The 16,065-nt window shown below is 37.9% G+C and overlaps 1 protein-coding gene and 1 long non-coding RNA gene across 2 annotated transcripts; one reads left to right on the top strand and one right to left on the bottom strand.

Moving 5' to 3' along the window:
- Positions 1-39: 39 nt before the first annotated feature.
- On the bottom strand, positions 40-8,901 carry LOC113679806 (putative skeletal organic matrix protein 5). The gene is made up of 3 exons (XM_089213120.1): positions 8,863-8,901; positions 1,052-1,187; positions 40-718 (listed from the first exon to the last, which is right to left on the bottom strand). The coding sequence occupies exons 2-3, from the start codon at positions 1,121-1,123 to the stop codon at positions 212-214; spliced, it is 579 nt and encodes a 192-aa protein (XP_089069246.1). The 5' UTR covers positions 1,124-1,187; positions 8,863-8,901; the 3' UTR covers positions 40-211.
- LOC149042495 (uncharacterized) lies at positions 5,699-6,447 on the top strand. The gene is made up of 2 exons (XR_016188658.1): positions 5,699-5,938; positions 6,167-6,447. It is a non-coding gene; the product is annotated as an uncharacterized LOC149042495 (long non-coding RNA).
- Positions 8,902-16,065: the final 7,164 nt, after the last annotated feature.

The raw sequence follows: 16,065 nt of genomic DNA, 5'->3' as shown, positions 1-16,065 counted from the left end.
AAGATAGAAAACAGATACTAAATCAAACAACGCATTTGATTTGTTTTAGTTATTTGATTATTCATTCATTCATCGTTTATTTTAATTTATCATTATAGATACATCTCAGAATTTTCCTTCGGTGTAAATCTTCAATCGAACAGTTTGCTTCATTAAATTTTAACCAGTTTTAAACAGTGCTAAAAGGCTCGAGCGTTTATAAGTCGATATGTCACTGAACAAAGATGTACCCCATCGCTTTTAGATGTTTACCGCCGCGCTGATCCTCGTTGCCACACGAGCTGCTATCATCAGGCTTACCTCCAGTACCAAAACCAACTCTGGAAGTCATATACCATGAATAGCATTGTTGGCCACCAACTATGCCAATTCTAGCTTTGGAGTTAGAAGAATCAGGTTGAACATTAAAACCCTTCTTGTAACAGGTCCTCTGTAATGAGGCTTCGGGGCCAATCAATGCCTTCCACTTGTCAGGCCCGTACGAAGTGTTATGATATCCTCCGTTGGCAATCAATGAATGCAAGGAATTGGCGTGGGTGTTCATGACAATGAATCTGACAGGTTGGAGGCCGACCTTCATTCCGAGACAGATCTTGGAGAAGGGTGTGTTCCAGTAGGTTGGCAGTTTGGTCTCTTGTCTGTCAAATCCCGTCATTCCTCCTTCTAAATTGTGGCTTTCTTTGTTGCTCCAGTATTGTGAGTCGTAGTGAAAAGTCCGCTGTGATAACAAAACAAAAGAAATTAAGTTCGTCGCGCAAAAACAGTTTTGTACTCGACAAATACTGTTTCAGACTCGCTCGGACACTTCTTGGGATAAAAAATGTCAACTTCATGTATTGCCATTATCGGATTTTAATTTCCCTTTTCTTTTTATTTCTTTTGCTCAAAATTTTTCGGATTGATGGGCGCAATCATGGATTTTGAATTTTTATGTTCAGTAAAATATGATGAATTTTAATTTCCTGAGTTAAGCAGCCTCCCTATGATAAATGAATCTGGGCGGCAGCAAACACAGTTTCCTCCTTCTTACTGAGCTTTACAAAAGACCTACCTTTTGGCCGTCAATCTTCATGACAAGCGTCCATCCACCTCCTCCACATGCGCCCATGCCAGAGTTGGTCATGTGACAGTAAATAGGGACATACCCACAATCAGTCTGAAGCAGGTAAGCATTGTTTCCCAAAAACCTGATCTCGAAAGGAGCAAAAGGATTAATGACCACTCCAGAGTCGGAGTCAATCTTGACAGTTGATAAATCAGAGCGTAGTATTTGAATAAAAATCTGGACGAAAGTTCGTGTTTTAAAGCAAACGGAACGGGCAAATAAGAAAAAAAAAAGCTGGCTTTAAGGGGAAAATGCTAGCTATAGCTGAAAAGGAGAATCTTATTAATCTGTGCTCTTTTAAAATACGATAGCCGATTTCATTTGGGCATTAATCGTTCCTCTTTGGCATGAAATTTCTTTTCGGCTAAGATATTTTGCAATTTTTCGTTTACTAAGATATCATACGGAACATCTCTTTATGCCACGTATTAGACTTAGGTCACACACGTACATTAAAGAATTTTCCATGAACAAACGGTAACTGTCCGAATCTTTTTATTTAGTTATTTCCCTTATTCCTGCAGACACCTTTGGACAAAATGTTCTTCTTTTGCTATCTCATGTCTCTAATTATCAAGGTCTGCTGAGGGTCTTCAGCTTTGCGCTTAAAAATATCACCGCGCATCCTGGAGGCAAAGGCCTTTAATTTTGTAACATTTCAACCAGTTCTCACCTGTTTTTTGAATAAATCTATTTGCAAGACGATGCTACCTTTTCTGAAAGGAGACAGAAAGGATGATAACCCTTAAGTTGAACATTCATGAATTTCCCAAATTTTATTTAACACAACCTTCTTTAAAACTTAAGACCCAAGAATGAAATTGCGCATTGAAAAACAATCTCATACCTTTGTTCGGAATCCATGGCATCCCAGCCTTGTTTTGTAGAGAGTCTTTGATGAGTTTCTTAACATCGTCATTCTTCATGCTCGACGAAGATCCAGCGATGTTCTGCAACAAGCCAAGCACTTTCGTTAATCCATCGTTCACGCGCTCTAAACTTTCGTCTTGCTTCTTATAGTCGTCACCACGACGGAACGATGACGTACCAGCTTTCCTCTGTAGAATGAACAGGGCGATGAGTCGCGTTAAACGTTCGTCTACTCGCTGAATCTTTTCATCCAACTTCTTAGTCCCTTCATTGGTGAACGTCGCTTGGTCTATGTACTGGTAAGTAATGTGCGGACCGCGAGACGAGGCTCCCTGAGGGTCTGAGATATTCATCTCTTTGTAATTGACTTTGCTGGCAATAATTTCGCCAATTGGCAGGGATGAAATTATACTAAACAGCAAAAAAAACTGTGTCATGACCGAAAAATGCACAGGCTGCTGAAGCTTTGTCTGACTTAGGTGCAGTTCCAGATCTCTTAAATGGATATAGCTAGTCTTCGTTCAGCACTTATAGGCTCCAAACTATGAAGACTCAGGGAAGACCATTTTTGGAAGATGTTCAGCTTATACTGGAGGGGGTTGATTTGAATTTCTAAGCGACAGTAAAGAGAAAATCAGGTTTTTAGCTCTGATTTCTTTTTTTTTTCAGTAAGCATTGAAATTAACATTTTTGAGGCTGATCACTTTCCCGACAACTAACGTCCCTGTCTGCATTACCGCCGTTAGGAAATTAAACTTTCTCAAATCCATCGAATGAATAAAAATCACTATGAAATGAAAAATGCGAGACACGTGTCAGCAGTTTCACTAACACGTGAGTTAAGAAGAAAAATATAATTGAATTAGTATAGGTAATCACATGATTTTGAGTGTAACTTGGAATAAAAAAGCATAAGTAAATTTTTGCAAAGACTAACAAAATTGCACTCACCCTACGGGCTCGTGCAATTTGTGGTCTTTGAAAAAATTAACAAGTGCATGCTTAATCCAAACTGCACGAGAAAAATCATGTGATTACGTACTAATAATAGACATGAAAAAATACGAGATGGCTTATAATGATTATGCAGAAGCAAAGCGCGTGCATCAATCTATTCAAACCCTGCAGACTTAGTGCGTTCGGTCAAAACAACCGCGCACGATCAAAACAATAATATACATTGATATCTTCACATCTTTAAGACTAAAAGAAGTACAAAGTTCGGCTAAACAGTTCAAGGAATTGTTCAGTCCGTGTCCGAATCACTTTCGATAAAATGGAATCGCCGTTTGCGAGGTTTTACCATGTTTGTTTTTAATTTCGGCGTAGAGTCGCTCGAGTAAAGTGTTAAGCTGGGTCGGCTCGTAATTTTCGATTTTCTTGGCAGTTCCCTTTCCTAAACACCTACAAGAGCAAAGAGCAGTCCTTTTTACAGTGTTTGTTAGAGCTGTTTTTCAGCTGCTGCATTGTTGTTGCGGTGGCGAAAGAAACCTACTTAAAACGCCAGCCATTGTTTCGCTCGCAAAATTTTCAGCTTATCCAAATGTTGCGACATCCAAGGCTCGCACTTGATTGGCTATCTGTGGGTTTCTTTGACTATTGACCAATCAGAATGTCTGATTTGTTACTTCTTTTTACTGAATTAACCCTCTTCTACTCTAAATAACCTGAAAACTGCATTTATCTTAACCAATCAGAACCGAGTAATTTTTTCATGTGTATTATTAATGAAGTAATGATGCTAAAAAATGAAAAGCAAAATACTTCCTCGCTCTAAATTTATCTCATTGTCCCTGAAGTTATGTTAGCGGCTGGTGATCACCTTTTCTTTCATTGACGCTAAAATTTTACGCCACACCACGAGAATAGAAACATCAGTATATACTGTGAAAATGTCATGTAACTGAGGCGACATTGACAACATCTAAAAAATATTTAAATACAGTAGGAACTATCATAATTTCTTGTTTTTATTTTCCTACGTAAACAAAGGGAACATTGCAAGGGGATTGACTTGCTCATGTACAGCCCACCTGTTTCCCCTTTGGCGCTCATAAGTCACCTACAAGTAACCCAGAATGTGTTGCTCTATAATAAAGTTAGAGTCTGATTCTGCCACACCATTTATGTTACATACACACATACATACAAAATCACGAATTAAATATTGATTTAAAACTATTTTTAAAAAACTATTCTTACAATGATACCGCCGCAGTCAAAATACGAGTGAAAACTAATATTACAAATTTACTAATCCCCTGAAATTTAACAATCTAATTCTGCTTACTTCTTCAATGGTGTCTACTTTTATTCTAATGTCATTTGATGGTTCGTTCCATTTCTTAGCTGCAAAATATCTCCATGACTTGAGTCCATATCTGGTAGTGTTAACTTTAGGTAAAGATAAAAACATATTCTTGGCGCCTGAGATTGTACTTAAATGAGCGTAAATTAATAAGATTCCTAATTGCCTGTGGTGCTTTGTTCGAGATACTTTTATGTTTTGTCAATAACATGTCTTGAATTCTTCGAGATTCCATGGAGGATAGTCTTATCCTTTCCAAGAGATGCTGATAGGATGCATGTTTATTATTATAGACATATCTCAATGCCCCCTCGTTGACTTTTTCGATTTTAGCAGTGTTTCTTTTTCCGCAGTGGTGCCAAACGTGATTGCAGTGATAAAAATTTGGTAGTAAGAAGGAAAGATATATCGATTCCTTGGTTTTAAGTGATAAAATACTTTCCAGTCTATTAGGGACGTTTATTTGAGCACTCACTTTGCGACAAAGTTTACTTCGCATCTTTGTGCGTTCGTATTCGAACCACTAAGGAGAAGTTGCTAGCAACTCGGCTTAAGAATAACAATGAGTGAACTTTTGAACTCATACGCGGATCATGCTGGTTCGCCAAAGTTTTTTCATGGCTTAGCCGAGCCTTTCAATTCAAAGGTTTACAAAACAGGAGCAGCATGGGAGTTGATTCAAATTATACTTGAATTTACCTAAAGAAGTTTGCTTCTTGATGTTCATCAAACAAAGCAGGTGGAAGAAGGAGCAAATTTTGTTCCTTCTTTTGTTTAAGTTGAGTCTTTTCTCCCGTTCACAGTTTGTTTTCGTCCGAACCACGAAGGGGATCAGTTCAAAGCTCGGGTAAAGAGAAAACTTGCGCTGATCATGCTCGTTCGACAATTTCCCTCTGCATGGTCGAAACGAGCGATTTAAGAAATAATTGTCTGAACGGAAGTGCCAGGAGACTTTGACACGCACATATAAAAGACGTTTAATTTTATTAAGTAAGTCGTTAATTGGTATTTTTTAAGACAAGGCAGTTGGAATAACATGCAAATTCTGATCCAGCTGAAAGAAAAACTTTTTTCAATTTTTTTCCATAATGCCAAATTAGTGTTATATCAAGTTCCATTAAACAACTAACAAAAACCGACACACTAAAAGTGAAGGAGGGACTTAAAATCGTGTCATAATGAAAAAAAAAAAAAAAAAAAAAAGAAAAAGAAAAAAAGAAAGGAGCTAAAAGAAAGCAAAGAAACGAAAGGAGAAGCGAGAGGAGAGTCCACGCAAGTATCACTTTTCTGGTTTGCTCTTTGGGTTAATTATCAAAATTTTAATGTTATCACCAAGGTTGCTACGAATTTAATCCCGTTCAGCTGCATGCTAAGAACTTTTTACAACGACGAAGATGTAGTCTTACCAGCGTCATTGCTTTCTCATTGTGGGCGTGTAATATCGCATATCGCGCAGATGATCCAAGATCTTTCCACTATAAAAACCCCCTGTACTACCCTTCCACATCAAACGAACGCACCGAGCAAACTGAATCCGAAAATACCTCAACAAAGAAATGGAAACAAAACTGGCTTTGGGTGTTCTTTTTCTCTTGTCACTTCTTCTGATCGAAGGAACCGAAGCAGTGGCCTGCGCACCCAAGGACTCTAGGAAGGTAAATGCATAAGAAACTTCGATTTATCTTTTTAATCTGGACTAAGAAAAGCAGCAAGTAAATTGGTAAAGAGAGAACTGAATTATAACAAAAAAATTACCTGGTGCCCTTTAATCACAAGCGAAAGAAACTAGCTTAATTTTAAAAGCAAAAATTATTCTGATCTTTAGGAGTTTTTCATGTTTCAAGAAGGTATGGTTGCAATTATACTTTTTTTAAATTTTTTAGAGTTGTAACCGTAAGTCGAACGAAAAGCGGGAACGAAAAGTCCGCTCCATTGCTGGACGGCTCGATGCCAAACAGATTCTGCTACAGTGAAGACGTATACCTGAGGGGCCAGCAAGTTGAGCATCTTTAGGGATCCCGCTAATATACAACGACGCTGAAAATGAATGTAACTTAAATTTGATTTTAATGCCCGACTTTATGAAGTAATTTTGAGCTCCATAGAAAGTGTTTTGCTTTTGTTTTTAATTAATTAAGTAAATAAACGCTGAACGAGTCTCTTACTTGTGTGGTCTCCGGTTCATACATTTAAATAAGGCTAGCCAAACCGGTCCCTCATCCAAAATAAATGAATAAAATATAAAAACCAAAGGAAAAAACCTGCTCTCAACTTTCCTGATGAACGAAAATTATAAAAGGCCTTTTGTTTCAAGTTCAGACACTATGTTGTTAAGTGACGATGGTTTTCGGTTTTTTCATTTTAATAAGGCAAGCCAAACCTGTGCTAAGTAAAAAAAGTGTTATAAACCTTTGTGATGAAGGCAAATTATCAAAAGCCTTTTGTGGAAAGCACAAGAACCATGTTGATCCACCCGGTCAAAATGAAGGCATCGTGCTTAGTAGCATATATGTTCAACGTGGGCGGTAATGACAGGATCTTGTTTCAGAAAAGGGAGTGATATCGTTTTTTATTATGACTCATGTAACAAATGAAATTATTCGAAGCAGCAAATTACAATTTTGACAATTTTTTTTCTCTTTCCTTATTGATATAAAGCCTCGCTCCCTTCTTCTCCTCGCATTCTACCTGAAGTTATCCAACATACATAGGAGCATGCTCAGTAACAATTTCAGTCAGTTTTTAGAAAATAAGTCGTCTTCCTGTAGATACAGATCTACTCAGTAAGAAAAACTGATGCTTAGAGAACCTTAAAAAAATAATAAAAAATAAGCGGAAGACTTAGGGTAACAATTTCTTACAAGACAAAAAGGAAATTATTTACTTCGTGCTTTATTCTCCGAATTTTGTTTATGAATTTTTTTTCTTCAACAGACAATTATCGTCCATTTGCCGACTTGCAATATAACGGTATACTACTCGGTTTGCCAAAGCACGTCATTATTTATAAAATAGAAAGGAAATCAATGACAAATTTTGTAAAAATATAAAACCATGAACTATTCCAAACATATTCTTGTTAGTGAAAGTTTCTTGCTCTCTTTGCGTTACGTTGGTTTGCGAGAACATTTTGCTCTCGGCTAGTCTTAATTCAAATAGCTCCATTAAAAGTGTTATTTTGGAGATAAAAATGCATCTCTCAGATCCTGTTTTTTGAGGCAGAGTTACCACTTACTGTGTTTGAAGATACCGTCCTCCATCAGCTGCTTAGTAAGTTGATTTACAAACAATGAGGTGTTTATCAACAACAAGTATGTCAAGTTAGGTTAACATCTGTCATCCATCTTTTTAAGGTTGTCGTTTTGAGTGTCATCCCTCGGTCTGAGCAAAAAAGCGACTGAAAACCCGATTAAAACTAACTTCGGTGGTTTGCCTTGCGTTATCAAGATATATTTGATAGCGTTATCAATTTACTACCAAGTTATTGTTTTTATTCACTCACCGACGCGCATGAGGGTTTTTGAGAAACCGAAAACCTTTTTAATTTTTGACACCAAAGCCAGAAAATGGATCCTCCTTTTTTTACAGGAAGTTTAAATTCTGTCTGATAACTGCTGACTTGAATATATTAGTTCTAATAAAAGAAATTTTCTGTTCAGCCAATAACTATGTTAAACTAATCTTCACTCTAAAAATACGCGCGGCACTTCTTAGGATAAAAAATGTCAACTTCATGCAGTTCCATCATCGGATTTTAATTTCCTTTTTCCTGTTGTTTCTGAGTTTTGATTACAGTTTTGCGGACTGATGGGCGCGATCACGGATTTTGAACTTTTATGTTCAGTAAATTATGGTAAATTTTAATTTCCTTAGTTAAGCAACCTCCCTACGATAAATGAATTTAGGCGGCAGCAAAAAAAGTTCTCTCCCTATTACTAAACTTTACAAAGGAACCACCTTCTAGCCGTCAATCTTCATGACCAGCGTCCATCCACCTCCTCCACATGTGCCCATGCCAGAGTTGGTCATTTGACAGTAAGCAGGAACATACCCACAATCCGTCTGAAGTATGTAAGCATTGTCTTCCGGAAACCTGATATCGAAAGGAACACAAGAGTCGGAGTCGAAGGTGGCTCTACGGGGAAAATGCTAGCTATAGTTGAGGAGAAGAATCTCATCAATCTGTGATCTTTTAAAATAAGATAACCGATTTCATTTGGGCCTTAATCGTTCTCCTTTGGCATGAAATTTCTTTTCGGTTAAGAATTTTTCCTCTACGAAGATATAGTACGGAGGATCTCTTTATGCCACGTATTGGACTTAGGTCGCACACATACATTACAATAATTTTCCATGAACAAAAGGTAACTATCCGAATCTTTTTATTTAGTTATTTCCCTTATTCCTGCAGACACTTTAGGACAAAGTGGTATTCTTTTGCTGTCTCCTATCCCTAATTCCGAGGGTCTGCCGAGGGTCTTCAGCTTTGCGCCTAAAACTATCACCGCGCATCCTGGAGACTCTCTCAAGACTAAAGCCCAGTGGCTTTTAATTCTGTAACATTTCAACAGATTCTCACCTGTTTTTTGAATAAATCTCTTTGCATGACGATGCTACCTTTCCTGAAAGGAGAACAGCAGTTAAACACTCATGAATTTCCCAAGTTATATTTGACGTAACCATCTTTAAAACTTAAGACCCAAGAATGAAATTCGGCACCGGAGAACAATCTCATACTGTGAAGAACTAAACACCCGTTTATTAGTGTCTTTTGTTTTTGCCCTTTGGGATTTTTGTAGATTAGTTCGTCGAGCGTGCGGAATGTATTTCAGCGTGTTAGTCGATTAATTTATGGTAATATATTCGTTAGTATCTAAAGGTCGTGTAAGTCTTTTCGGGTCAGTTTTTTTTTCGCTTGCCATTTCCAAGCGGTCATTTTTCGCTCTACAGCAGCCAGATTTCACGTTACAGTTCGTCGCTGCTCCAGTGCGGTTTTTTCCCAGGTCCTGAAAAGTTTTTAACCGCTTTGAACAACCGCGACTACATCATCTTTTCTTAAATAAAGCGTGTTAATACAACGCTGGAGTGTTTGGAGTGTTTAGTCCATTGTTGGAAGTTATATCGTTAAAAATTTTTTCGGCAAGGTAATCAAGTCACGATGTCAGTACTTGATGAAGGCGCCCTGTTGTTAGACGTGCAGAACATTGACCGCGTGAAGGTTAAATTTACGGAGTTTATAATCGCTTTCGAGAATTTTAAAGAAGCGCACTTTCTGCACTTGCTGCACATTCAAGACGAGACTTGCATTGCCAGATGTCGGGAATCCTTCGATCGCGAAGCCGTGCTAAAGGATGACTTTGTTCAGAGAGTTCAGGACTGGATCGCTGGAGCCGAAGAAGTGCTTCAGTTGAATGTTCAAGTTAGCCCAGAAGATTCAATTGATGAGGTTGGTTCAGTAAGCGCCAGTTTCTAGAAGAACGAAAGTTCCGTCTTAAGCAAGGAGAAAGGCGTTTTACTTTGGAAACGGAGATTGCCGAGTCGCAAGCCAGAGAACAGGCCTTAGCAAACCGTAATAGACCCGAAGCCGTGTGTATTCCTTCCTGGTCTGTTGCACTCTGGCCCGTGTTTAGCTGATGCGGATCAGGTTAACGTGAACCTAAATCCACAGTCAGTTGCCTTAGAGTTTAATCCGCGGGTAGTTGCTCCAAATTCATGCCAACATGAACAATGCTGGAGTGTTTGGAGTGTTTAGTCCACTGTTGGAAGTTATACATACCTTTCTTCGGAATCCATAGCATCCTAGCCTTGTTTTGTAAAGAGTCTTTGATGAGTTTCTTAACATCGTCATTCTTCATGCTCGACGAAGATCCAGCGATGTTTTGCGACAAGCTAACCGCTTTCGTTAATCCATCGTTTATTCGCTCTAAACTTTCGTTTTGCTTCTTATAGTCGTCACTGCGACGGACCGATGACGTACCAACTTTCCTCTGCAGAATGAACAGGCGATGAGTCGCGTTAAATGTTCGTCTACTCGCTGAATCTTTTCATCCAACTTCTCAGTCCCTTCATTGGTGAACGTCGCTTGGTCTATGTACTGGTAAGTAATGTGCGGACCGCGAGACGAGGCTCCCTGAGGGTCTTACACATTCACCCTTTTGTTATTGACTTTGCTAGCAATAAATTCGCCAATTGACAGGGATGAAATTATACTGAACAGCAAGAAAAACTGTATCATGGCCGAAAAATGCACAGGCTGCTGAAGCTTTGTCTGACTTAGGTGTAGTTCCAGATCTCTTCGTTCAGCACTTATATGCTCCAAACTATAGACTCAGGGAAGACCATTTTTGGAAGATATTCAGCTTAGGCTGGAGGGAGTTGATTTGAATTTCCAAGAGACAGTAAAAAAAAAATCAGGTTTTTAGCCCTGATTTATTTTTTTCAGTTCGCGTTGAAATTGAAATTTTTGAGACTGATCACTTTCCCGACAACTAATGTCCCTGTTTGCATTATTGTCGCTAGGAAATTTAATTTCATTGGTGCCTACTTTTATTCTAATGTCATTTGATAGCTCATTCTATTTCTTAGCTGCAAAATATCTCCATGACTTGAGTCCATATTTGGTAGTCTTAACTTTAGGTAAAGATAAAACATCTTCTTGGCGCCTGAGATTGTACTTAAATGAGCGTAAATTAATAAAGTTCCTAATTGACTGTGGTGCTTTGTTCCAGATACTATTATGTATTGTCAATAACATGTCTTGAATTCTTCGAGATTCCATGGAGGGTAGTCTTGTCCATTCCAAAAGATGCTTATAGGATGCATGTTTATCATTATAGTCATATCTTAATGCCATTTCGTTGACTTTTTGGATTTTAGTAGTGTTTCTTTTTGGATTTTAAAAAAATCTGGTGGTATGAACGAACGATATAGCGATTCCTTGTTTTTAAGTGGTAAAGTGTTTTTCAGTCTTTTAGGGGCGTTTATTTGAGCACTCACTTTGCGACAAAGTTTACTTCGCATGTTTGTGCGTTCGTATTCGTTGTCTAAACGGGATTGCCATCAGAATTTGACACACACATTTAACAAACTTTTAAGTGAGTCGTTCATTGGTATTTTTGATACAAAGCAGTTGGAATAAGAAAACCTTTTTCCAATTTTGTTTTCGTTATGTCAAAGAAGTGTTATACCAAGTTCCATAAGTAACTAACAAAAACTGACACATTTAAAGTGTGGGAGGGACTTAAAGGCGTATGATAATGGAAAAAAAAGAGAAAAAAAACCCAAAAGAAAACAAACAAGCAATAGAGAGTGGGAGGAGAGTCCACGCAAGTATCACTTTTCTGGCTTGTTCTCTGGGTTAATTATAAAAATTGAAAGGTCACCTCAGAGACTGCTATGAGTTTGATCCCGTTCAGCTGCATGCTAAGAACTTTTCCCAACGACGAAGATATAGTCTCACCTGCGTCATTGCTTTGTAGTTGTGTGGCATATCGCCTATAGTACAGATAATCCGAGATCTTTCCACCATAGAAATCCCCTGTACCACCCTTCCACATCAAACGAACGCACCGAGCAAACTGAATCCGAGGATACTTCAGCAAACTGGCTTTCGATGTTCTTTTTCTGTTGTCATTTCTTCTGATCGAAGGAACCGCGAGTATTACAATGCACTGCACAAAAAATGACTCTAGGAAGGTAAATACCTGACACTTCGATTTAACTCTTTAATCTGGGCCAAAAAGAGCAGCAAGAGAGAGAGAACTGAATTGTAGCAAAAATTACCTAGTGCCCTTCGATTACTAGCGAAAAAACCTAGCTTAGTTTTAAAAGCAAAAATTATTCTGATTTTTGGGAGCTCTTCATATTTCAAGTAGTTATGGCTGCAATTATATTTTTAGAATTGTAATTTGAACAAGAGGCGGGAACGAAGAGTCTGCTCTATAGCTCTAGGGCTTGACTGCAAAAAGATCCTGATAGATGAAGACGCACACCTGAGGGGTCAGCGAGACTAGGGATCCCACTAATATACAACGACGCTGAAAATTAATGCAACTTTAATTGATGTTAATGCCCGACTTTAAGAAGGAATTTTGAGCTCTGTGGAAAGTGTTTTGCTTTTGTTTTTTAATTAATAAAGTAAATAGACGCTGAACGAGTCTCCTATTTGTGTGGTCTCCGGTTAATACATTCCAATAGAGAAAGCCAAACCGTTCCCTGATCCAAAATAAAAGAAAAAAACTGTTTTCAACTTTCCTGATGAAGGAAAATTATAAAAAGCCTTTCGTTACAAGTTCAAACATTCCATTTTTATAAGGCAAGCCAAACTCGTCCCAAGTAAAAAATGTTATAAACCTTTGTGACGAAGGCAAACTATGAAAAGCCTTTTGTAAAAAGCACAAAAACCATTTTGAACTACACGGTCACATGTACAATGAAGGTATCGTGCTTAGTAGTATAGATGTTCACCGTGGGCGGTAATTACATGATCTTGTTTCAGAAAAGGGAGTGATGTCGTTTTTCATTATGACTCATGTAACAAAGGAAATTATACGAAGCAGCAAATTACAATTTTGACCATTTTTTTCTCTTTCCTTACTGACATAAAGCCTCGGTCACTTCTTCTCCTTGCATTCTACCTGAAGTTACCCAAGCAATTGTGAGTAAATTCAAATTTCTTATTTTGAAGTTGAGAGAGTTTGCTCGTTTGTTTGCTGCAATGGCGTGTGTAAATCTTGTCTTTCCTCAACAAAAACTAAATTCGAATGGCACACTCCAACGAGACACAGTGGAATTTAATGCGGCCTTTTCTCAATAAATTCCTTCACTTTCCATTGTGCAACTTACGGTACAAATGTCCAAATTGAACGGACTCGGAAAGACTCACCGGGAGCGTATATTTGTTGTAGAACTGAATTTAAAACTTCTCTCACTCTTTCCCTACCAACAAACTATTTGAGAAAATTCAGATATTATATGAAGGGAAGTTTCACCGTTCAGTTTAACTGTAACCAAATACCTCACGTTTTAACTTTCTAGGTACTTTTTGTGAACGATTAAAATTAATTGCCGACGGTTTTTAGGCCACTTGTCAACCAACGTAATGACACTGTTGCTCATACAAATTAATCTGACACCAATATTTTTCTGTCAACCAAAGTGATTTGAGTGAGAGAAAAGAGAGGATTCATAAGTTATTTATCGGCTTGAGGTAGTGACCGACGTGATTGCTTAAAAATACTGCCCAGCCGGAAAAACGAGATATATTTATGAAAAATGGCAACGAAATCTAGGATGCAGTTGGCGATTCACGAGAGCGTTACCGCGGCCCGTGGGCAGAGATAGGAAAATACTGACCGGGTAAAGAACCAATCAGATTGCAGGATTCGTCACCGTGCCCTCTAAAAAAAAAATAAAATGGTATACGACTCGGTTCGCCAATTAAAATGCGTCATTATTTATAAAATGGAAAGGAAGTCAATAACAGATTTAGTAACAATATAAAACCACGAACTATTCAGAACATATTCTTCTCAATGAAAGTTCCTTACTCTCGTTGCGTTACTCTGGTTCACGAGAACATTTTGTTCTTGGCTAGACTTAATTCGAATAGCTCTATTAAAAGTGTTATATTGGAGATAAAAATGCTACTCGCATATGTTGTTATTTGAGGCAGAGTTACCACTTACTCTGTTTGAATTTATCTCGTTGTCCCTAAAGTTATGTTAATGACTGGTGATCACCTTTTCTTTCTTTGACGCTTTGTCTACGCTACATCACGAGAATAGAAACATCGATATATACTGTAAAAATGCCATTGAACTGAGGCGACATTGACAACATCTAAAAAAATATTTAAATACAGTGGGAACCACGATAATTTCTTTTCTTTATTGTCCCACGTGAACAATGGGAATATTGGAAGGAGATTAACTTGCTCACGTACATTCCACCTGTTTCCCCTATTGTCGCTCATAAGTTACCCAAAAATAACCATGGATGTGTTGCTCTATAATAAAGTTCGAGACTGATTCTGCCACACCATTTAGGTTGCATCGCATGTTTTAATCGTGTTTGAAGAACCAAGTCAAATGCAGCTCCCTGAGTTGGGTACTTCGAATGAAATGACATGGCTAACTTGAGCGGTGTGTGGGGACTGGAGGTGAGCCAATGCACGAGAAAGACGCCAAAGTTTCTTCTGCATAGCTTAGCCGAGCCTTTCAATTCAAAGGTTTACAACAGGAGCGGCATGGGAATTTAATTCAAATTGTATTTGAATTTACCTAAAGAAGTTTCCTTCTTGATGTTGATCAGACAAAGCAGGTGGAAGAAGGAGCAAATTTTGTTCCTTCTTTTGTTTAAGTTTAGTCTCCGTATCATAATAATTTTATCCCGTTCACAATTTTTTTTTGTCCGAACCACGAAGGGGACCAGTTCAAAGCTCGGGTAAAGAGAAAACTTGCACTGATCACGCTCGTTCGCCAGTTTCCTTCTGCATGGTCGAAACGAGCGATTTAAGTTATGTTAATGTTTGGCACGCACATAAACAAAAGGTTTAATTTCATTAAGTAAGCCGTCAATTGTTGTTTTTTAAGACAAGGCAGTTGGAATAACATGCAAATTCTGATCCAGATGAAAGAAAACTTTTTTCAATTTTTTTTTTCATTATGTCGAAGAAGTGTCATATCAAGTTCCATTAAACAACTAACAAAAAACGACACACTTAAAGTGAAGGAGGGACTTAAAAGCGTGTAATAATGAAAATAAAAAATACAAATACAAACAAAATCACGAATTAAATATTGATTAAAACTATTTAAAACTATTCTTACAATGATACCGCCGCAGTCAAAATACGAGTGAAAACTAATATTACAAATTTACTAATCCCCGAAATTTAACAATATAATTCTGTTTACTTTTTCATTAGTGCCCACTTTTATTCTAATGTCATTTGATAGCTCATTCTATTTCTTAGCTGCAAAACATCACCATGACTTGAGTCCATATTTGGTAGTCTTAACTTTAGGCAAAGATAAAACATGTTCGTGGCGCCTGAGATTGTACTTAAATGAGCGTAAATTAGTAAGATTCCTAATTTACTGTGGTGCTTTGTTCCAGATACTTTTATGTATTGTCAATAACATGTCTTGAATTCTTCGAGATTCCATGGAGGGTAGTCTTATCCTTTCCAAGAGATGCTGATAGGATGCATGTTTCTCATTATAGACATATCTCAATGCCCTTCCGTTGACTTTTTGGATTTTAGTAGTGTTTCTTTTTCCGCAGTGGTGCCAAACGTGACTGCAGTGATAAAAATTTGGTAGTATGAACGAAAGATACAGCGATTCCTTGGTTTTAAGTGGTGAAGTGTTTTTCAGTCTGTTAGGGGCGTTCGTTGTTTTTGCGTTCGTATTCGAACCACCAAGGGGAAGTTGTTAGAAACTCGGCTTAAGAATAACAATGGGTGAACTTTTGAACTCCTACGCGGATCATGCTGGTTCGCCAAAGTTTCTTCTGCATGGCTCAGCCGAGCCTTTCAATTCAAAGGTTTACAAAACAGCAGCGGCATGGGAGTTTGATTCAAATTAACTTGAATTTACCCAAAGAAGTTTGCATCCGCTTGATGTTTACCAAACAAAGCAGGTGGAAGAAGGTGCAAATTTTATTCCTTCTTTTGTTTAAGTTTAGTCTCCGTATCATAATAGTTTTCTCCCGTTCACAGTTTGTTTACGTCCGAACCTCGAAGGGGACCAGTTCAAAGCTCGGGTAAAGTGAAAACTTG

This window comes from Pocillopora damicornis, chromosome 7 (genome assembly GCF_964200805.1).
Source record: "Pocillopora damicornis chromosome 7, jaPocDami1.2, whole genome shotgun sequence".
Taxonomy (NCBI): Eukaryota; Metazoa; Cnidaria; class Anthozoa; order Scleractinia; family Pocilloporidae; genus Pocillopora; species Pocillopora damicornis.
This window is presented reverse-complemented; position numbering and strand designations above follow the sequence as displayed.

What these genes read in the sequence shown, in the direction of transcription:
- LOC113679806 (XM_089213120.1), bottom strand. Translation starts at nt 1,123, where the DNA reads ATGACCAACTCTGGCATGGGCGCATGTGGAGGAGGTGGATGGACGCTT. An exon ending in TGAAGATTGACGGCCAAAAG is followed by an intron (nt 719 to 1,051) that starts GTAGGTCTTTTG and finishes TTGTTATCACAG; the next exon opens with CGGACTTTTCACTACGACTC.